The sequence below is a fragment of the Rhodamnia argentea genome, chromosome 4 (assembly GCF_020921035.1).
Source record: "Rhodamnia argentea isolate NSW1041297 chromosome 4, ASM2092103v1, whole genome shotgun sequence".
NCBI lineage: Eukaryota > Viridiplantae > Streptophyta > Magnoliopsida > Myrtales > Myrtaceae > Rhodamnia > Rhodamnia argentea.
Window position 1 is genome coordinate 15,772,541 of NC_063153.1, and position 22,569 is coordinate 15,795,109.

Here is a 22,569-nt window from a genome sequence, read left to right on the forward strand (position 1 = left end):
AAATGAAGATTCTGGATTTCCCATGAAGAATGGGCTAATGTCTGGTCATGGTGGCCTAGGGAAGTCATGATCCCTTCATTGCAATGTTATGGGAGCCAATTTTGCATGATTACAGTGCATGTGAGCTCAATACCACGCAACATTTAGTATGTCGGGTCTTACGTGAGGCCCCAAATGCTAAAATCAGTTCGCTGATATGCTCAGCGAACTTTGGACCGTCTTACACATAGTCTAGCTATGATAACTGTTCAAACAACGTTGTCCTGGCCGAAGTCTGTTGTCCCCTTAGGCATGCCTAGCAGGTTATTCCCCAGATCAAGGTCGTGAAGGCACCCTTTCCCCTTGCTCTCAAGCGCCTCTAGAATGCTTCGTCTCTACTAGTTCAATGACGCCCTTTAGGCCAGACGAACTAGGTCTTCCATCTCACACAAAGGCAGCAAATTGGGTCGACACATCTGCATGTGATCATACATTATTTCAATCTTTTTGCCTGACCTTACATTTAGTGTGCTCCAAATTCTTTGACGTAAGATTGGAGATGAGCTCGTGATGAACAGGTTGGTCGTAGTAAAGCGACTAGGGCAGAAAACGAAGTCGCCACGTTCAACACGTGGTGCTCATTCATTCAAGGATAGAGGTGGTAGGGAGTTGATGAACAAAACAGAAATAATTGATTAGCGGTAGATGCACGTCTCTTCGGTGATGGGGTATCTAGGCACTATACATATGCTCAAGAGGACAATTGTATTTGAAAACTATCTGATGATAGCTGACAGCAATCTAAGTCGGATTGGGCCCCAACTCGAATCTTCCTCACTCCAATTGCTCATATGACCGGGTCGTACCTCCCCCCCCCCCAAACAAAAAAAAAAAGAGTCCCGAAGGGGGTGAACTTTTACCGATCTTTCGAAACTCAAGTTGGAATGAGCTTAGAATAGGAGTGAACGGTTCTAGAGTTAGGTTCAATTTCCATTTAGAACTCATTCGTCGAAATTCAGTTTCTCAATTTCTAAAATCTAGAACCTTCCCCACATGCCTTAGAATCTAGAATCTATCCCGTCACGGGTTTAAAATTGATTCAAAGGAGGAAAATAACTTTTGATTTAGATAGAGTGACGAAGCTCGTAAGTACAACTCGGAAAGCTCAATCAGAGCCTGATATGTCGGGGGCGAGTTGCTAGAGACGTTAAGGCCATTTTCGGCGTAAAAAAAGAACCTTTTTTTGGGCATGTTTTCGGTCACTTTTCATGATTCGGCCCTTATCCCATCCCTTCACGTTTGTTTGATTTTTAGTTAGTTATTCAACTTGTTAATGATTCTACCACAGTGTCTCTGGAACAAACAATTCATTTCTCATTTTCTTTCGTATGTTAAATTTTTAATTTTTTCCGGCTGATCCAAACTCAAATTGAAAATATAAAGAAGGCCCGGAATCCATGCCCGGGCCCATTTGGGCCCAAAGAAATCAGGCCCGAGCTTTCGGGCTCGGTTTTTGCGTCTTCCTCCTTCCTCTCACTCCTAATTTTGCCTTTAATCACACGCAAACTCAATTAAATATAACTACTTCTTTCGCTCTTTGTTCCGCTGGGACCCAAGAAGGCTGGTGCCCTTCTTGTAGATGCGGACAATATTATATTACCCGCGCATCCTCGTCAAAGGCCAAAAATTACGAGACTGCCATTCGGTGGTCCCACCACCTCGCCATTTGCCGAGAGAAGCCTCCAGACTTTCCTTTTCTTTTGAATTTTCTTTCTGTGATCAGATTTTGACTCGCGCCTTCTTTTGAACGACATTGACCATATAGACAAAATTAGTTGACCATACTTTTCCCCTCATTGGTCGAAGTTCCAATCTCACTCAAACTCCTCTTCCTCCTCCAATTCATGCATATATTTAAATAGAACTAGTTAATAATTATTGGCGACGAAATTGCTGCATCGATCAACCTTGTGCCGAGCTAATTAGGAGCCGCAATTACTAATAGTGGGTAGGTACGGAAATAGTTCAATGTGATCATAAAGTATTCTCTATGCCGAATCAACATGATCATAAAGTATTCTTTGTAGAAAAATGAGGACGATGAGGATGTGGGTGGATCGGTACCCGTTCTAGGGGCGGGACATGCCGTGTCGAGTTTGGATTTCTACTTCACGATTCGTGCAGCTTTCGAGTTGTGTTCTTGTGTTGGTATCAAAGATCACAACATGTAACGTTGCAATGTGAGATGAGCCTCATTGAGTAAATGTTATGAGGAACGTGAGAGAGGAAAAAGTCATTCATAAATCAAATTCGAGTAAGTGAAGGTATTGACCATAAATGTTATAGTTTATAAGTGAAAAGTATCATAAAAAACAACAGGATAAGAATAGCTAAAAAAAAACATTTCGAATTCAATAAAAACGATGTTAAGAAAATATTCATCAATTTATTTCTTTAAATAAACTAAATACGCGATAATATCATGATTTACACATGGAGAACAAAGAAAACAAACGTAACCAAAACGGTCACTAAGAATTAATCATAACAGAGGGAAAACGGTTTAAGAAAAAACCAATAAAGAGAGAAGAAAAAGGGTTTTTTTGGGAAATTTGGAGATGGGGTGGCCAGTGGCCGCCACGTGTCCCCTCTGCATTTATAAAAAATGTCGCTGGACGCCAAATACCTGCCACCCACCTTTCCGCTGGCCCTAAGACTCTCTCTCTCTCTCTCTCTCTCTCTCTTAAATTTTCCCAGAAAAAGTTCGAAACCGCTGTGACAGAAGGAAAGATAACGAAGGAAAACTCGCATTTCGCAAGCTTCCCAAAGCGTCCTCTCTCTCTCTCTCTCTCTCTCGCTGATTTGCTATCACGCCTCTCCCTCTCTCTCTCTAGCCCTGGTTTCACCTGCTCGAAAGTCCACTTTGTTTGGTGAAAAAAGTCTTTTTTTTTTTCCTCCTCGCATTAGCCCAGCCGTGCGTTTCTCGAAGGTACGGGTAATGCCTGCATTTTCTCGCTCGAATTTTCCCTTTTTTTCCCCTTGTCCTGTCTGTTGATCTCGGCTTTGTTTGTTTCTCTGCGGGACGGAGAAAACCCATTATAGTTGGAAGGTGGGAGGATGATTTGGTGTTATCATCTGTTCTGGGTCTGTGGGGATTTGTGAAATCCTCTTTAGCTTTCTCGATTGTTGGGTATCGATTCGAATGTGGCATTTTAATGGATCGAGATGATTTTTACGTGGATCTATTCTCTTTTTTTCTTCTTTTTTTGTCCTTCTTTGTTTGGAGGTTAGATCTGCTGGGTTTTTCGTTTCATCCTGCGTTCGTATTGTGAATAATTTACACAAGTTTTGGCGTCCCATTTATTATCATTTTCTATATACTGTGTCGACGGCAGATTAGCGCGTTTTGTGGATGCTGATTTCTGTGAGTTCGTATATTGGGAGAAAAGTGGGAAACAGACGCCATATGCTCCGTGTGATCGAATTTAAAATTGAAAGCAAAACTAAGGACCCATAAGAGAAAAACTGAGAGGGAGCCAAAGCCGGAAATCGCGTGGATCTCAGAAGCTCCTTGTTTGGTGGGTGCTTAAATCTTTTTGGTGATGGTGTTTATGAAATTTTGAAACTTGGTTTTACTAGTTTGAGAGTTTTTCCTTTTTTTTTTTTTTGAATTATATTTATTCACGAGACACTTTGATTGGATTATCAGCATATTTAGTGGCATCTTGTTCCAGAAGAAGTTGGCATCTTGATACTTGATTTTTTTCCCACTGATTCTTTTGAAAAAAAATTCGGATATGATATCTAAAGTATTCTTATTCCAAATGTTGGCTTTCTTGCAGAGGGTCCGTGCCAGTATTTACTTATTCTGCTGAGGCCTGCACGGATTGTGCCGGTTGTGTGACATTTATTCGATTACTTAGCTGCAGTAGGGCTCTGATCTGTGAACCTGCTTGTTTAAAAGTTAAAGGTCATGGTTGCCACCACTGCTGCTTCTGCTTTTTTTCCAGTTCCTTCACCTGAACCGGTCGCGAAATCAACCAAATCTGGAAATGGACCTGCCAAATTGGGAATGTCGAAGTCAGATTCTGGTTCTGGGGCCTTGCAGGTGAAGGCAAATGCGCAGGCCCCTCAGAAAATAAATGGTACTTCTGTTGGTTTGGCAACACTTCCTGGGATTGTCAAGGATGAGGGTAATAGGCCATCCACCGCACCTAGGACTTTTATCAACCAATTGCCTGATTGGAGTATGCTACTTGCTGCTATTACTACGGTATTCTTGGCAGCGGAAAAGCAATGGATGATGCTTGACTGGAAACCAAAGAGGCCAGATGTGCTTGTTGACCCATTTGGTTTAGGGAGAATTGTCCAGGATGGCCTTGTTTACACACAGAATTTTTCTATTAGGTCGTATGAAATAGGGGCTGATCGTACAGCATCCATAGACACGTTAATGAATCACTTGCAGGTAGACTTTCCCAGCTTAGTAATATGGTTCAACAACTTCTTTCTCCCGTAGAACGTATTTGTTGACTGTTTTAGTTATCAATCTTGCTAATAAAAGAAGCAGCTCTGCACATTGCACTTTTAGTTGTTTGTGCATTTTTTTCACTAGCATGTATCGTTTTACACTTGTGTCAACTTTGTTGCCTTTTCATGTTATAATAAGCTTTGTTTTATGGAATTTCAGGAAACGGCTCTCAATCATGTCAAGTCTGCTGGGCTTCTTGATGATGGCTTTGGTTCAACCCCTGAGATGTACAAGAGGAATCTAATATGGGTTGTTGCCAAAATGCAGGTTTTGGTAAATCGCTACCCTGCCTGGTGAGTAGCCACTGTATTTGATTAATTGTGCTGTTGGATTCTCATTGCATGTGTGGCTTTTGATTTCTCTAAAGAACCTTCTCTGTCAATCTGGCTTTGATATTTGAGGTTCTGGTTGGTTGTTTCTAGTTTGTATTTGCTTGTTGTGGAGTGCACTATGTCCGTATTGTGGCGGGCAATAGTGTAAGCACTGAGTTAATACTTCAGAACAAAGTGGTGTTGTAATGCACATGTTGAAAGTTTTTTGGTCGATACATGTTGAAAGGTTAACATTGACATTTTTAGCACTCATAGGTGGCAGTGTCCCGAGAGAGTTGAAATGTATTTGAAATGTGGACTTAAATTTCGAAAATTATGCAACCAGTATCTTGACTATTCCTGTGGTTTTCACATTTTAATTCCCACGGAAAGAAAAATGGAGGAAATGGGCATTCAACCTCTTGTTACAACTATATTTTAGATAAAGCAGCATTGATTCTGCAGTGAAGTATGCTATTAAATTAGCTTGTTGATGTTGTTTTTTTGTCATTTCACGATGATGCTTGCTTGAGGAAGTTATGAATATGCTGGCTAATTCTCAAGATTTACTTGTTGACCTTTAAAAGTGTGACGAGATTATATATTAGTATGGAAACTAGTGGTAGCTTTATACAATTTTAGGAGTTTACGATTTTATATGAGCAACTGATAGGGCTATGTGCATCTCTATTGCAGGGGGGATGTGGTTCAAGTAGATACCTGGGTCTCTGGGTCGGGGAAGAATGGTATGCGGCGAGATTGGCGTGTACGTGACTGCAAAACTGGAGAAACTTTAACAAGAGCCTCCAGGTGGGAGTTTTGTTTTAAGTTTAGTTCTATTGTGCTTTGCATTTGATTTCAGTTTATGTAACCTTATGTTCTGCCTTTTATGACTCGCAGTTTGTGGGTGATGATGAATAAGAAAACCAGAAAATTGTCCAAAATTCCGGAAGAAGTTCGAGAAGAAATAGAACCTTATTTTCTGAATTCTGCCCCAGTCGTGGAGGAGGATGACCGGAGACTACCAAAATTAGATGACAACACAGCAGACTTTATACGCACTGGTTTAACAGTATGTTAACTGGCTATGAAGTTAATGCATTGATGAACTTCTGACTCCCTATAAACAATTTTATCTGCTCTTTCTTCAGCCTCGATGGAATGATTTAGATGTCAACCAGCATGTTAACAATGTGAAGTACATCGGCTGGATACTCGAGGTAAAATGACTTGGCTAATTAATTGCTTTGACTACCGACCTTTTGTTATTCATCTCCTTTTGGTTCTTCATCCGCTTGCTTTTGTAGCTTTTCTTGGTTGCATTGTCCAATTATGGTAGCATTTGTTGGACTGGCTGTTTCATGCTGATACGCTATAAGTTAACTCTATATTGACTATAGTTACCAAAACTTTATTTAAGTCGGGTGGTGATTTTATTGGACAGGTGATTGTGCATATACCCTGTGAGGTTTGCTGGGTTACCTTAGTATTTTAGATGATTATATTTCATCAGGAGAAACCCAGGTCTAATTTTATTTTTGAATTGAACATTGTTTTGGATCAGATTGAAATATCCTTTGGGATTATGACCACACCCATGATCTGAGTCACCACAGCACGGCATTGCTGTTTTCCCATATTTTTTGCTTTTTTGTCTTTCATCAATCTTAATTTTTTCTTTGCAATGCTTAATTGGTGCTTTGCTTTTGTCTTGAGGTGTTGTACTACCGGGAAAGTGTTGATTGATCATAGAGGAAAAAAAATGCAATATCATCCATCATTTAAGGCCACTTTTTAAATTATATATCGAGATTACAACATATGCCTCGACTTAGCAACTTGTTTTGTTAGTTTCGCCTTCAGTCAGTCAATCTGTTATGGGAATTGCTATGAGTTACATCTTTGTCCTTTGGTTCATGCTATGAAGTTCGTTGGTTTTAAATGATGTGGCGGTTTCGTTGGTTTTAAATGATGTGGTGGTTTCTGCAGAGTGCTCCACCAGAAATCCTGGAGAGCCATGAGATCTCAGCCCTGACATTGGAGTACAGGAGGGAATGTGGTAGGGACAGCGTGCTCCAGTCGCTGACTGCAATCTCTGGCAATCGGGACGGTGACCTTAAAAGTTGCGGTGAAGTTGAGTGCCAGCATCTGCTTCGACTTGAAAATGGGGCTGAAATCGTGAGGGGAAGGACCGAGTGGCGGCCCAAATACTCGAGCAACTGTGGAGTTGCTGGTGAGGTGCCGGCGGAAAGTGCTTAATATTCTGAGTTATTCGTAGAGGGATGGAATTAGCAGTATTTGTTCATTGCTTGTGTAAAGTTATGTGCTACTTTCTCAGATGTTTCTGGTTTCTTATCACTCTCTATACATCTAATTTGATGCCTGAAATCCAAGTCCACTGTAAATTGTATGTTCTACTCTCCGTTTTGAGCTTTAGCTATATAAGTCTTAAGAGTATCGATGTTTGGGAACATGATATGTATCTATTCCTATTTGTTTTGTTATACTTGGTATTCTAATGACTGTGAGCTTCATCAGCTTCAAGTTCTACAAAACCAGATCTCTCTCTCTCTCCATTGCGAAACTTGTGAGGACTCTTAATGGAGATGTCGGCCGACCATCGCATCGGCTTGGCTAGGGACACAGAGTTCCATTTGGGAACTCAAATGGGTTGCTGTCATTCCATTTGTTCTCAAGATTCGATCTATGACTCAAAACACAGTGAGGAGGACAGGAACATTAACAAAGGCTTGAGGTTTGAGTTCATGGAAATGACTTCATCTTCATCGCAAATGGAACCTTGTGTCCATTTGTGGGATCTTCTCGGTTGTTTCTTCATTCTGTATCTATCCATATTTTCTCGTTAACCACTTTGTATGTGTCGATTTGAGAAACTATCTACACGTTCCATTTCTGTCATGTATTATTAACTTCATTTGCAACTCACATTGGACATGTGTCTTCATTTGCAAAATTGTAACCGCACAGTAGAAAAGGAATCCCACTCCAATGAATTGGACAGCCTAAAATGAGATTTCATTTCATCAAAAATGACAAAAATGGTTCTTGAACTTTGGCTTAATATATAATGTCATTTTTGAACTTTTAATTTATTCAATGTGGTCCTTGAACTTATGCCTATTGTGCAACTTTAAATTTATTCAATGTGGTCCCTGAATTTACGGTGCACGATCAATTTAGTCCATGTTCAATATTGTCCTCCATTAATTCAAGTTTAGAGATAACATTAAACATTTTAAAATAGTCCAATGATTATATTGTATATGTACTAAAAATTTAGAGATCATATTAAATAAATTAAAAGTTCATGAATAACATTGCACATTGGGATAAATTTTAGAGGCTATATTGAATAAATTAAAAGTTTAAAGATGATATTACACATTGAGCCAAAGTTCATGAATCACGTGTAAATATCCATTCATGATTCCATGGCCATGAACCATAGACGGCCTAAAAGTTCTATAAATCTTTATGTTCATTTTTATAAATTTCCATCAAATCTCTCTTTTGGCAAAACCCAAATTGGTCATTCGAAATACATCTCTCGATCGCATCAACCCAGGCTCATTAATCTTCCAAAAAATCTTATTGTGTGTCTCATCAACTTAATGATTTTTGCAGAAAAGTTGTTTAGGAAAATACTTGCTGTTGATTGATAGTCTTCCCAACTCCATAAATTAACTACATTATTTCTCTCAAATTGAAAGGTCCCATCCCAATATAGAAAGAGGTACTTCTGAGTCCCACAACAGCAGCTAAACCTCAAATTTCAGACGACTACTTACCAGCAAGAAATGACTCCAACCCAACTGCTGCATGTGACATGAGACACATCTCCAGCTCTACAACATCCAAGCCTTAGGCAGACATCTTTCAAAGGTTTCATAATCATCTTGTCTGTCCTGGACTCTTGTGCCACCACTTTCTTGCCTCCCCATTTGCAAACCCCTATTTATTTCCCGCCTTTTACTTGGCCACATTTCCAAAAGCAAAAGGGAAAACCCACAGCAATAATGCTTCTTGTCTTCTTTTTGAAAGGGTGTAGAAGTACTATTGAGGTTCGACGATTCACATCACAAAGTTTAAAGAGCTACATAGAAGCTGAGCATTTCACTAGCTACTCATATTAGACGCTTCATCGTTTTATAGTTTATTAGACAACTGGGTCTTGTTAAAGAGTGTTCTGTTAAGCATATTGACATGGAAATATTTCGTGATCTCCAACGCATTGATTACATGTAACACGATAAAAAACAGTGCAATGGAAATAATAAACTTTCCTTAATGGAACCTTTGATGACCAAATCAAAATAACGTAACGCATTTTGCTAGTCACTCTTGAGTTATACGGAATTTGTCCACAGGCCTATCTAAAATTCTTTTGTCGATACAAGATTATATTAGTTTTGCGCTTAATTACCAAATTTGCGCATTATATTGCACCATATTCCTTTCTCTGAAAATTAATTTTCGCAATGTCGACTTGATAATTTAAAGGGTCATTATTGTTAGGATTCGATGTACAAATCACAATGAAGTAAAGAGTAAAAAATCTAGAAAAAGAAATCCAGATACAAGATTTTATACCGATTCCCTCTTAAATTAGGGTTACGTCTAGCGGAAGATTCCTTTAAAATTTGCACCTCGCACCTCTCGTTACATCACTCAATTACAAGCGAAAAAGAATATATATATATATAACAATAGCTATTTATAGGTCCAAGCCCAAACTACTAATGAAAAATTATTGTCTCAAACTATAAAAACCCTCTCGTGTCCAAGGGAGCTGCCCCTTGAAACCCCCGCCGAGACAGCTTCTTCGGACCCCCATGCTTTCCTGTCGATGGGGAGTATAAACCACACCCCAATAGTTATGGTCTTTTACCCTAACATTTCTTATATTTGAGTAATTTTACTTCAACCAGTTTCTTCTTTACCATCCCTCTCTCCCTTCCACATAAATAATGTAGTTTCTATACTATATCTAGTTAACAAATAGTAAAGTTTAAGGCTTCCATGTGGTGGTAAAACGAAGTATTCTCAAGAATGTACCTTATCTTCTGGTGCTTGGCATGATTTGGAAAACATGGTGAAGATAGAGATTTTTCCTGGCCAATGAAAAACATATTTTCCAAAAGTTCAAGTCATTTTGTGGACAGCGCTTGAAACTTATGACTTGTGAATCACATCTTCATTGTCCAATCACCACTTCCGCCACTGCTAGGGTGTAATCTAGTCAGATTATTACTCGAGCCCAACTCGATTTGACTCGCTTACATAAGGCTCAAAAGTTGACTTGAGCTCGAGTTTTTAAGCTTCAGCTGAGTGTGCTTATTCGAGTTGAATCCAATGTGCCCGATGACTTGGTTATGACAAAAAGACGTTTCCATTCTAATTTTAGTAAGATTCATAATGATATTCCATTGCAAAAAATACAAATAAAAATATAGTCTAAATCGGGTAAGGCTAGGACCTATTTATTGATGGCAAAGTAAATTTGGAAGATTGTTGTTCATGTATGTTTTATAAAATGTATTTAAAAATCGCAACAAAAATAAAAGCACCATCTGTTTAATTCTATCTGCAACCTATTAGAATAAATTATTTCGAGATGGTTATGAAGAATTAATTCATTTTTTAGTTACACGAGTTTAACTTGGAATAAAAAAGAATTGAGCTGAATTTTTTGACTTTTGAGAAATGGGGTTTCAACCCAGAACAGCTAGCTAAAATGTTGGCTTATTTAGAGCCTTAATCAACGACAATAGCCCCCATGTTATCGCCTCGCCCGACCACCTTTTATTACCAGAGTCATCACTGTCCTCGATGTCGTCGGCACCACTGTCACTAGCAACCCCACCCCTACCACCATCGCCGCCGGTCGTTGGCATCGCTACCATCAAATACTTGCCGTCCTTCATTCGACATCACACCACCAGCCGCCCCGTCGCCACCATGGCCGACGTCTCCTATCACACATCGGATACCAAAATATGACCTTGAGTGGACTCTTTTCCATGGAGACATCTTGTGATGCGAACACCTTTCAAAGACAAAAAAAATAAAAAATAAAATAAAGGACAATAGTGAGAGATTGTATTGGTGACTAGCTCTAGTGGTCTTGTTCAACTGCTAACAAGAATAGATTCTCTCTTTCGACTGGAAACTGCTTACCAATTGTAAAAATCAGAATATTCATCAAGGGAGGTGCTATTTCTACTCTCATTTTGGCTAAGGCACTCGTTTTTGCTAATTAACTTACTAAAATACCCTTCTCTTTCTTCAATTAAATATTTTTTTTTTGTATCAGGCTAATCCACAAATCTACCTTTATTTTTAGTCGATCTTGATAAAAACGGAAGAGTAAAATTGATCACAAAATGGAAAAGATTAATTTGTTAAAAGCGTAATAAAATGTCGAACATATTTGTATTTAGATATGTATTAACAAAGGATAAACACAAAGGAAAAAAAACATGAAATTTCGTGTTGATCGACTCTTGGTATAAAGAAAAGAATTAATATTGATTGTAAATTCAATCTCATAGCAAGTGGATCAACTTATAGGAGTTTGAAAATGCAAAATGTGTAAATAAATTTTCAACACTATCTTGCAATTCATATTAAAATGTGAAACAAAGTACAAATAAGCAATAATTATACTAGATTTTAAATTTCAACTTTGTAATAAATTTTTCTTCAAACTATTTCATAAAAAATAGATAGTTAGTTGTATGTTCATAAGCCGTTATAACTAGAAATTTCTAACATTTTATATAACTTTTCTACTTAAAAGCATGAGATCATAAATTAAGAATAACCAACTTCTCTAGGAAAGGTGATAACATGATGCATTATAGAATGATTTTTATTGGGTGTAATTTGACATTTATATTGTGAATTTGATATTTAAAAGGGAAAAAAGAAATAAAGGCAGTTATGTTGGTTAAGTTGATAAAAAAAATATAATAACTTGAAGAGAGAAGGATATTTTGGTCTATTGATTGAAAAGAAGAGTGCCTTATCTAAGACGGGAGTGAAAATAGCGCCGCTCATTTATCAATTCAAATTAGCATGTATAATACGTAGGTTTGAGAAAAATGTAAGAGATCAAAGTATCTTGGGCCGATCTCATGACTCAATCCGGAATTTGATTGATTAGAAAAACTATGGTGAAAATCCATTGATTCTTCTAGTGTCTAAATGGATGATAAATTTACAAGTTTACTAGCTCGAAAATCGACGATGTTCATGAACTTATAGATCCATTTAACCGCTTAACTGCTGTGGAACCAGGCCCTAGATTGCAACTGTAACCCCGGCCACAAAATGTCAAGATTACCCTTTACACTCATGACTAGCTGGCTTTGGATTCTTCAAGAGATAATATAGTAAGTGACAATATACTCCGTCACAGATTAATTGTACAGAAAAATGCTTACATTAATCTGCAACGGTAGTACCGGACCCCAGTCTTATCATCATTATGCAGTCTTTTAATTCCAAAACTACCCCTCTCTCTCTCTCTCTCTCCTCTCCTTACTTCTATTTGTTTCTTCTTTTGCTTCTACTCGTTTGGTGGTGTGGTGAGACTGGTGAGTGTCGACAGAGTACCTGCAACCCCATCTCAAGAAATATATAAAAGACAACCTCTTCATTTGTTTCGACTGAATCGAGGAACCGTAATTGATGTTTCATCATTACAGTTCATGGAGATCCAAGACACAAAGATCAAACCTTGAAAAAAAAAAAAAAACGAAAATTTGGAAGCACCCCAAAAGAAATCAAGATCACATGGAAAACAACAACCCACAGTCCTTCTCAAACCTCAAGAATCGCCCTCCCACTCCATGTGGGGACAGACACCCACCACCCCCGTGATGATATAAAGCAGAAATGCTTTGTCCATCCCTTCCTCCTCTCTCTCTCTCTCTCTCTCTGTATTCCGATTTACAAAGAAAGAAAATCTCAAGAAAAGTTGAATCCCGTTTGTATTTCTCTCTTGTCCCAGTGATCCGGGTGGTCTCCTTCATTTCCATGTAGCTTCATGGTGTAAGCAGGTATTTTCTCCTTGCGCCTCTGTTTCTCTGCATCTTGCTAAAATTTCGATGTTTTTTCTTTGCCACTGTCGCTTCAGCTGATTCTTGATGTGGGTTTTGGTCAATTTAGAGTCTTGGGCAACATTTTGGGTAGATCTAGTTGTGGTTTTCTGTCTGAATATCATGTCATCTCAGATCTGAGGTTCTATCCAGGAAAACTTCGCTGAAATGAGGGATTTTTAGAGTGAAATTCGCCTTTTGGGGATGTCATTTCGATCTCTTGAGCTTACTGACCTTCACTGAAGTCTTGATCTGCAAATTGTTGGAGTAAAAATTTGGAAACTGACGGGAATTTGGGGAAAGTTTTCATCAATGTGATTCTAATTTTGTTCAACTATGTTACAGAATAAAAGTGATTGAGCCCCTTCTCGACATAATCACCTGCACGAGTTTGGCTTCTGTTTTTCGTACCATAATTGCCATCTTGATGAACTTAAACATTGAACCTTAAAAGATCCATTCAAGAGATGCATATCATGACAGAACAGACTCTCTCTTCTCTCTCTCTCTCTCTCTCTCTCTCTCTCCTTGCAACTGTGAGAAGGATCTCAGATATAAAGCTCTGATAGTATTTGATGTTGTGCAATAGATTTAGCGGATCTATATGTCCAATCCTCTTGGTGAGAAATGCTTTGTCTATTAGGTCCTGCTGTTTGTCTTTTTTCCATTGCATTTCTTGCTCTGAATTGGCTAATCAACTTATAACCCTATTCCAGGCGTCAAAAGCATATTCAGTTGTCACAATGCTGAAGCAAATTCTGAACAAAATACCACGTAAGTCACCAAAAGGTGATTCCCAGGATACTGCTGGGAATGACCCTGGTGACAATTCCAATGGTTTTCAGTGTACGATTGGAGGGGGTACTTTCTCAAGCCGATTTAATGTTGTCAAGAGGGTGTCGTCTGCAGTTTTCCCTGCTAGCATGATGACAGGACTGGAGGCTGTCGAGCCATTTATGTCATTCAAAGATGTATCGAATTCCCAGAAGCAGAACCTGTTCATCAGTAAGTTGAACTTCTGCTGCAAGGTTTATGATTTCAGCGATTCCGATAAGAACTACACAGAAATAAATTCTAAGCATGAAACTTTGATCGAGCTTGTCGAATTTGTTTCTAGTGGATCAGCTAAGTTCAATGAATCAGCAATAGCTGCCATGTGTAAGATGTGCGCGATCAACTTGTTTAGGGTCTTCCCTCCGAAGTACCGGTCAAATAGCTCTGGAGGTGAAGCTGAGGATGAGGAACCAATATTTGACCCTGCATGGTCACATCTACAAATCGTGTATGACTTGCTACTCCGTTTTATCAGTTACAATTCTCTTGATGCAAAGGTTGCAAAGAAATATGTAGATGATTCTTTTATGTCGAGGATGCTTGACCTCTTCGATTCTGAGGATCCGAGAGAAAGAGACTGCTTGAAAACGATTCTGCACCGAATTTACGGGAAGTTCATGGTGCACAGACCCTTTATCAGGAAGGCCGTCAGTAATATCATATACCGTTTTGTTTTTGAAACAGAACGGCACAATGGAATTGCTGAGTTGTTAGAGATCTTTGGAAGTGTAATTACTGGGTTTGCATTGCCGTTGAAGGAGGAACATAGGATGTTCTTATTGAGGGCTCTAATCCCTCTGCATAAACCAAAGTCAGTGGGCGTGTATCATCAACAGCTAACATACTGTGTTATCCAGTTTGTAGAAAAAGATCCGAAATTGGCCAGTGACGTGATCAAGGGCCTATTGAAGTGTTGGCCCCTGACGAACAGCCAGAAGGAGTTGATGTTCTTGAGTGAGCTGGAAGAGGTTTTAGAGATGACTAGTTTGGTTGAATTCCAGAAGATCATGGTCCCACTCTTTCGGCGCATTGGATGCTGTCTCACTAGCTCACATTACCAGGTGAATTTTTCTTATAAACAGAGATTGATGTATTGCTGTGCACTATGCTTAATTAATCTTACTTATTTACTGAAAGTTAGAAAGAAGAGCATTCTGACTTCTGTTTAAAGTTGTTGAAATTTGGACCTGACAGAAGAACCTCATTTTTTTCTCAATTACTGCAGGTAGCAGAACGTGCTCATTTGCTATGGAACAATGAGCACGTCCTTCATCTGGTCACTCAAAACAGGCAGGTGGTTCTGCCCCTCGTCTTCTCATCTCTTGAGCAGAACATACAAAACCATTGGAACCAAGCTGTGCTCAACCTCACGAGAAATCTTAAAAAGATTTTAACAGAAATGGATGAAGAACTCATGTCCGCATGCCAGCGCAAGCTGGAAGAAGACAACTTTTTGTCAAATGTGGCTGCCGAGAAGCGAAGAGCAACATGGGAACGCTTGGAAAATGCCACTGCTGTCCAACCTGTGTGCAATAATATCTTCCTTTCGGTTGAACCCGCCACATGCTCCATCACCTGCTGAGAGTAGTCTCAGTAAGGGAAACTAATAACGGCAATCTGACCCGATCGAGTCATGTCTGTACATTTGTTAGGCCAAGTTTAATATTGTTAGTGGAGCTTGATCTCTGAGATGAATGTAGACTTAAAAATGCGAGCAGTTTTTTACTTCCGCATGGGGGTTTTTGTGTGGTGGGAATGGGAAGCAGTTTCCCTTGAAATCGTCCATAGCCATGGTTCCTCTCGTTCCAGTATCTTAGGCTCAGTATGTTTGCTTTTATTCTTTGGAAGTTGTATCCGATGTGCCTGCTGAGAACATTCGCATCGCGTCATGTTCTTTTACGGCCATTTGGTAGGCACATTTTCGCCGTTTGACGTGTTCGCTGTTTGACATGGGAATTCGACAATGTATAGTAGAGCTTGTCTTGTCTGGCTACATTTGCTATAGTTATGTTCTTTGTAAGCTATACCTTTCGCTCTTGCAAAAGCATGCCATCGCCTCTTAGCCTTTCGGACTTAAGCACCAGTTAGCAAACCTGTAGTCATTCCATGAATTGCACATTTCAGAAGAGGCGTGGTGCCCATCTCATCAAAATGCTTTGGTTTAACAGATGCTGGGCAAAAGAGGTAACTTTGCCTCTCTTCAGGCTCAGGAACCACTGTTTTACTTTTGTGGGTTCTGTTAGATAATATACAAGGCTTCTCAAGTTTTGAAACTTTGTCAACTTCAGTCTGTGACCTTATGCTTCAATGGTTTCCTTTCTTCAGTTGCCCTGTCCATTCTGGGGTGGTTGTGATGCTAAAATTCTTGGTCTGGTCTGGTCTGGCCTGGCCTGGCCTAAAACTGGGGAATGAGATTCTTCTACCTAAGTAATACATGACCTTTGATGACTGGCAACTAGTGCTTTTGTACATTTGCAGGTGCATCAAGAAATTCTTGTGATTCCTGCTGACAGAACCCATCATCAGGCCAGCGGCTGTCAAACTTCCCTTCTCAGGCAGTTGAGCACAAGCAATCTTCATGCATGATGTTGCCAAAAAGGAACGGAATGAAGATGGGTCATGCCCCCATTTACATCTACTGTATTATTTACCGCTCTGCGCGGTAGCTCAATTGGTCACTAGTTCGACATACGTCGTAATTTGATTTTATGTTCCTGGGCATGCGTCTCGGGCGGCATTGCATAACCATTGGAAGAGAGTCAAGACTAATAGACATGCTGGTGAGACTAAGGTGATCGGCTCGGTTTTCGGGTTGCATTAACGGCTTGAATGTTACAAATTCCATAAAATTTATGGGACTTTCCTTCTCCTAATTCGGACAACTATGATATCACATCAATCTTGTTCTCCACATGAGTTGTGTTACCTTCTAATTGGGTAATTGAAAGTAATGATTGATACTGAAATTTATGGTTTATTTCTTCTTTTTCACTGCGAAAATATTAAGGTCGGCAAAGGAAAATTTGAGGGACACAAACGTTGCCACGTGGAAAGACTTAGTCAGAGTCAAGTGTAGCTGACGCCATGGCTTAAGTCACACGTCTTGCAGTGACAAGGATGCATGGCCTTGTCCCTACCTTGAACATTTGCATCACTTGCTTAATTAATTAACATAACATGTGCCCAACATTAAAGGTAACCCATTTATTCTGGAAAAATCTTTTTAGGAGGGACAATTTTACATATTTCTGCCAAATCCTTCTATTATTGATTGGTACCATTTCGATGTGTTTCGATTCTTCCGAACAAGAGAGGTTTGATGCTTTTGAATTCATTGTATTAATTCCACTTCCTACAAGATATTTTTATGATCTCGGCTCATGATTCAATTGCCATGTATTTAGTATTGAGCCTCAAGTTTATGTTTTTATGTGTCGCGGACTCAAAAAGAAAGTTCAGAATTTTCCACGGAAAGCAAATATTTGATCTTAGGTGCATTTCCCTCCGGCATATTATTGTTTGGGTACGACCGGGCAACTACCGATATCTATTAATATCTTTTCTTAGAATGTTGTTGTTAAATAGTTAGATAGATAACTATTTCGTAATATCGACGCAGAAATACCTCTATTTAAATTGAAAACATCGATTTTAGCTCAGCTTTTTGAGAAAAAGTAAATATTTGTGAAATAGTAATGTTGTGTTGTGTAGTTATTTCGTGTCTCGGTGCACCCTACTTTTGACGAGTTCGACTTTTGATGAGAGACCATAACCGTGTAATAAAATGGGTCAAACGATCATAAGCCGAAAGTGCGAAACCGAGCCTAAATTCTCTCGGATAGACGAGATTTTGGTGAAACTTCGAATGTAACTTCAATTTAATTTCAATTGTAAAGGTTGATCGATACATTTGACATTGTTGGGAGGACCTATGAAAATGTCAAAGATGGACATTTCTTAAGTTTATTTAGCAATAGGTCCTTTGCCTCTAGCCAAAGTGAATTCTTGATTTTTCATCATTGATATAGTGGAATGATGAAACGGTTGGTATTACCGATGTCCTATTATTGGGGTGTTAATGAATATTCCACTTCATCCCACTTAATGATCTTCCTAGGGAGAGGGACACTGATTTGCAGCATTTGATTTTGGTTCTTCTGCATCATCACATCCACAAGAATAAGATCTAATTTAATGAATGTCCTAGAAATCTAGAGTGGAAAAAACATAACCAAAAAAAAAAAAAAACCCAAGGACATACGACCTTTACCCTCTTTCCAAAAAAGTATCAATCATAATCTAGAGCCGTTCATCATATGAAATTTCACAGACAGCGTAAATGGTTCATTAAATCGATATTTCCACCGTTAGAGATGAAATGAACGATTATAATGTTATAGATCAATCGAAACAAATAAGAATTCTGTGGAAAATTGAATTGAAGAATTTTCTGTATAATTCGATATATCATAATGAACATTAGACCCGCCTATTTATGGGGCTATCGAATATAACATATATCGATCAAGATATGTACAAAAATCATGAGAGATACTAAAAAAAACTAACATAAATATTATCGTTGTCTCTAATGTAGAAAACTATTGTAGAGAATTATCGTAATTATATCTAACGAAACGGTTAATATAAATGGTTGAATAGTTGAGTCAGGAGCCTCCAAAATATGAAGGAGGAGGATAAGAGAAAGGAGCATAGTTGGAAGCTGCCACCAAGTTTCCTTCTGTGTCCTCTCATGGCGTATATATTTTCCATTTTTCTTTCTGGATAATTTTAAACGAAAAAGAAACAATATCCATCCTTTTCTTTCTTGCCTTCCTTCCTTAATGGCATCCTTGAGCCTTTTTTATTCCCTTCTTCAGCTCACCTTCATCATCTTCTGCTCTCTCTTACTCTACTCCCAGCTCTGATCACAGAAGAGAGAGACAGACAGACAGACAGACAGACAGAGACCATGTTTGCTCCGCCAGGCTATCAGCAAGTGTCGCACGTCGATCACGTCCGTCGACGCCATGAAGAAAAGGGCTGCCTCTACGCCTGGTTGGTCTCTGTTCATAGCCCTCATAACCTCCTCCTCCTCCTCCTCCTTCTCGTGTTCTTCTTCTTGTGGTCATCAGTGGCTCTCTCTTTCGTCGTTTTCTCCTCTAATGGTGGTCAAAATTTTGGCGTTTTGCTAATTATGACTCGCAGTGATCGCCCACATACGATCTTAGACCACATATGTTTGACGCGTTTTCACGAAAACGTATGTATTATCATCTTCTCCGTCGTCGTCGTCGTCGTATCCTTTGTCGTCGCGTCATTTGTATTGATGGGTTTTTTCTTTCCTTTTTGTTGCAATGGTCTTTTGGAAAGTGCAGCCTGTTCGCGCTGTGTTGCTGCTTCTGCTGCTTCGAGACTTGCGAGTATTGCTTGGAGATGATCTGTTGCTGCTGCTCCTAAAACAAACAACACCACATGAACATCATCATGTGTGCGTATCACTCCCTCGGTGCCCATGATGTTCTCTAAGATTGTGGCTTCTTCTGTGTATCTTACTATGAAATAATATGAAGCCTCACTTCTTGTGTATCTTCTAATATACCTGAAGAAGTTCCATGGCAATTCTGGGTTAACACATTTCCTTTATCTGATCCAAGCGAATGCCATTTCAGGCATAACACGGATTCGTGGCCACGAGGGCGCTTCCGACTGCGAAATGCTTGTACTTTGCAACTCAAGTTATGTCAAGAAACTAAATGAGTAGAAAATATTTGAAGCAACGAAAATATAACTCCATGCTACGTGTACCCCCTTTCTTATTTCTACCGGAAAATTAGATCTTTTTCACGGTCGAAAGTAGCAACCAACATTAACCAAGAGCAAAGAGTACGTTTAGCTGACGTTTTGTTGAGATAATGAAACAGTCGTCTTCAATACTTCCTCAGTTCGTAGCCAACTCAAGAACCATCACAAGGATTATGAGGTTTGCCCGGTTCACTGCTTACAAAAGGAATAATTACCTGATCGCATAGGGCCCTGTAAGAACTTGCAATCTCACGGGAGTTATTCAGTTAGGGCCCCGTGAGAACTACCTTCGCGATCTATCAATAACTATTCAGCTAGAAAAGATGACTTCAGAAGATGTACACGCAGGCGATGGAGGTCAGCATAGTGGTCATCAATATCGAAACGAGGTTCACAGCATTGTTGTCCAAAATACCGAGTCCTGAAATCTTCTTGACTGTTGGCCCTGGTTTACCAACAATCTGCAGAAAATCACGAAAAATTTCGATTACACCACGTGAAATGTCTTGTGATTTTGAACATTGTAGTGCATGTATTGGTTTAACATGTCGATGATGACGCGAGTGCTATAGTATACGGACCTTATTCCGAACTGTGCAGAATCCACTGAACTGTAACGTGGCTCCAAGCAGAGAATCTATGACACTCCCACAAAGTCCCGCCAAGGTGGACAGGGGTATCACTAATAATTGCTTCAAAGCCACATCCAACGTGCATTTTGTTGTGAGAAATCCAACAAGCACGAATGATATCCCTATTACAGCGCCCGCCGCTGCAGCAGCCATTAGTCCCTGAACAGTCACGCCACCATTTGTGCCCTTCCGCACAGGCTGTTGGCGATACAGAAACCAATTAGAGACGACACTAAAATTCTCACAGAAGTAAACTATATCATTCTCTTGCATGAATAACTAGAGTACGAGGTAAGGCAGCTTCCTGTTTACCCTTTTCCTTGCTTACTTGCAGGGTAGGATTGAACCTGCTTAATGACGTAATGTATATATGAATATGATCAGCAGAACGTTCATGAGTACAAAAGAATTCAGAGGAGGAAAATTCATGAATCTTTGGAGCCGCCTCAATCACTCCATTCATAGAAACTGAAATTATTTGCAAGAATTTTCAGCTAGCAATTCAGCTTGAATTGTAAAGGCCTTAGGATGCCTCAGTGGATGGGAAAAGTAAAACCACTGAAGTCAATGCTCAGGAGCAAATCCATCAGCCATGAACATGCCAATGGCTAAAAGTTCAGGAGTCCTTTTCCACCAAAAGCCATAATCAAATGCCGCATTATCCTAATGCTGAAATTGCAGGTAGTTGATAAAACAGACGCCTAAAACTGAAGGGACTAATGACAATATACTCCAACTCGCAAGGGAAAACTCCTAACAGTGCAATGGGCACAAAGAAAAAGAACAGAACATACACACCTTGAAGGTCGTGATTAGTCGTGGCTGCTCGTCACTAAGAATTCCGAGCTCTGAAGACCATGTGTCTCCATTACAGCAAGAATAGTGACCAATTACACCACCAATAAGAGATGTAATCAGAGCTGATTTTCCGGAGTCCAAGCACTCATCCTTCCATCCAGTTAATGTCCAGATAACCACGACAAGAACCGTAGCAATGGCGCTATTTGATAGGACCTGTACCCTGTTAAGAAAAGTCAAGCAAACATCATGGACATCAGCGTTGATAAATATAAGAACTTGATCCGCAGAAGCTGCATTCTCTTCACAGGTCAATTAGGCATCGGACACATAACCAGTGCCCAAATAAGATCATCAGTTATGCCTGTGAGCGCATGAAAGATGGGGAAGATATGCCGAGCGCAACTCAGCCACATGTTAAGCAAGGTTTCATTTTGGACAGACTGGTCGACGGTTGCAAGGTTCGAAAGAAGTGTGTAAAAGACACTCAAGTTTGTTTGTTCAACATTCTCTCGATAGCTTCACACTTCAGAGGTAACCAAAGAAGTAATCCCTGAATATCCTAACTATGCTATAAGTATGAGAAACACCCATTGAATTGCTAAGTACTTAGTCCCTTTCTTTTCATTGCAAGAAGGCATGGCATTCATTGGAAAGCGCTAAAATAGAATCACCAATCAGCTCAAACCAAGCTGTACCAATAATCCCACCTACAATTTGCGAGCAACGCTGGCACAAAAATTGAACTTTTCGATCGAGCTCGAGACACAGAGAGAGAGAGCAAAGATTTACCAATTTCTCTGTCCACCCTCCTTGAAATCAGGGTCAACCTTGCGCTTCTTCTCCTCCCCAACTTTGGTCAACTTCGACGAAGTGAAGAAGAAAACGAGCAACATAGCCCCATACCTACTCAAATTCGATACCCACGAAGACAATCCAATCGAAATTTCGCAGAATAAAATCAAGGGATTTCGTTCGTGAAAGCAAAGAAAGCGGCCGGACTCACCTGTACCCAGCCGCGATGTGAACGGCCATGACGAGGAACCCGGCGAGTGCCCCCGAAAAGTCGAGCGATTTCCGCCCGTAAGCTCTGACCGCAACCAAAGAAGCGACGAGAGCCGCAACCGCCGGTCGAACCAAGTGGGTTCCTTCCATTTGCTGCAGCGAAAGTGACGGGTGTTTGCTTTCTGGGAGGATTTTGGGGAGCCCTTTGAAACTGAGATTGTCAGAACGAGGAGGGACTAGGGAGGGGAGGAGAAGTTGGTGGGTGTCCGTACCTCGGCGCAATAATTCTGGCTTCGTTGCTTTTGCTCAGTTTCATTTATGGGGGGACCTTTTTCCGTACAAAAGTAGCCCGGCAAAATTTAGTGGTACCTAAGGAACCTAATCATTTTAGGACGGCACCACAATTCGTTGCGGCAAAGTTTCAAAACAAAGTTCGAAGTGCATTTATCTTTTGTAAAAAGGGTTCTAAGCGAATCTTATTTCAGACAAGGGTTCTAAGTACCCAATTTTATTTCAAAAGAGGGCCCCAGTTCGCCGGCAGTAAGTGTGTA

At 39.8% G+C, this 22,569-nt stretch overlaps 3 protein-coding genes and 1 long non-coding RNA gene across 5 annotated transcripts; 3 read left to right on the plus strand and 1 right to left on the minus strand.

Moving 5' to 3' along the window:
- Positions 1 to 2,866: 2,866 nt before the first annotated feature.
- Positions 2,867 to 7,358, plus strand: LOC115756983 (palmitoyl-acyl carrier protein thioesterase, chloroplastic-like). Its single transcript, XM_030697015.2, has 7 exons — positions 2,867 to 2,968; positions 3,822 to 4,447; positions 4,670 to 4,803; positions 5,518 to 5,631; positions 5,722 to 5,893; positions 5,973 to 6,041; positions 6,811 to 7,358. Exons 2-7 carry the CDS (start codon positions 3,953 to 3,955, stop codon positions 7,078 to 7,080), a joined length of 1,254 nt encoding a protein of 417 aa, XP_030552875.1. The 5' UTR covers positions 2,867 to 2,968; positions 3,822 to 3,952; the 3' UTR covers positions 7,081 to 7,358.
- Positions 7,359 to 12,730: 5,372 nt separating this feature from the next.
- LOC115756974 (serine/threonine protein phosphatase 2A 57 kDa regulatory subunit B' kappa isoform-like) lies at positions 12,731 to 15,827 on the plus strand. The gene is made up of 3 exons (XM_030696992.2): positions 12,731 to 12,905; positions 13,661 to 14,839; positions 15,004 to 15,827. Exons 2-3 carry the CDS (start codon positions 13,688 to 13,690, stop codon positions 15,358 to 15,360), a joined length of 1,509 nt encoding a protein of 502 aa, XP_030552852.2. The 5' UTR covers positions 12,731 to 12,905; positions 13,661 to 13,687; the 3' UTR covers positions 15,361 to 15,827.
- A 2,768-nt stretch (positions 15,828 to 18,595) lies between these two features.
- On the plus strand, positions 18,596 to 19,422 carry LOC115757003. The gene is made up of 2 exons (XR_004017275.2): positions 18,596 to 18,836; positions 19,157 to 19,422. It is a non-coding gene; the product is annotated as an uncharacterized LOC115757003 (long non-coding RNA).
- Positions 19,423 to 19,693: 271 nt separating this feature from the next.
- Positions 19,694 to 22,241, minus strand: LOC115757002 (protein PGR). 2 transcript variants are annotated; one of them, XR_007198234.1, is made up of 6 exons: positions 22,020 to 22,241; positions 21,806 to 21,919; positions 21,014 to 21,236; positions 20,165 to 20,413; positions 19,816 to 20,044; positions 19,694 to 19,732 (listed from the first exon to the last, which is right to left on the minus strand). XR_007198234.1 is itself a non-coding variant. In XM_030697054.2 (5 exons), the coding sequence occupies exons 1-5, from the start codon at positions 22,166 to 22,168 to the stop codon at positions 19,913 to 19,915; spliced, it is 867 nt and encodes a 288-aa protein (XP_030552914.1). In that variant the 5' UTR covers positions 22,169 to 22,241; the 3' UTR covers positions 19,694 to 19,912. The 2 variants fall into 2 exon arrangements, 1 of the variants encoding a protein (XP_030552914.1); XM_030697054.2 differs by having other exon boundaries at positions 19,694 to 20,044.
- Between the last annotated feature and the right edge of the window lie 328 nt (positions 22,242 to 22,569).

Bases quoted from the DNA above. Each gene is read 5' to 3' on its own strand.
- LOC115756983 (XM_030697015.2), top strand. From the start codon at position 3,953: ATGGTTGCCACCACTGCTGCTTCTGCTTTTTTTCCAGTTCCTTCACCT. The intron at 5,894-5,972 runs GTATGTTAACTG...CTCTTTCTTCAG, and splicing joins TTATACGCACTGGTTTAACA to CCTCGATGGAATGATTTAGA. The intron at 6,042-6,810 runs GTAAAATGACTT...TGGTTTCTGCAG, and splicing joins ACATCGGCTGGATACTCGAG to AGTGCTCCACCAGAAATCCT.
- LOC115756974 (XM_030696992.2), top strand. From the start codon at position 13,688: ATGCTGAAGCAAATTCTGAACAAAATACCACGTAAGTCACCAAAAGGT. The intron at 14,840-15,003 runs GTGAATTTTTCT...CAATTACTGCAG, and splicing joins TCACTAGCTCACATTACCAG to GTAGCAGAACGTGCTCATTT.
- LOC115757002 (XM_030697054.2), bottom strand. From the start codon at position 22,168: ATGGAAGGAACCCACTTGGTTCGACCGGCGGTTGCGGCTCTCGTCGCT. The intron at 21,920-22,019 runs GTGAGTCCGGCC...GAATTTGAGTAG, and splicing joins CACATCGCGGCTGGGTACAG to GTATGGGGCTATGTTGCTCG. The intron at 20,414-21,013 runs GTGTGTATGTTC...TATCGCCAACAG, and splicing joins GACTAATCACGACCTTCAAG to CCTGTGCGGAAGGGCACAAA.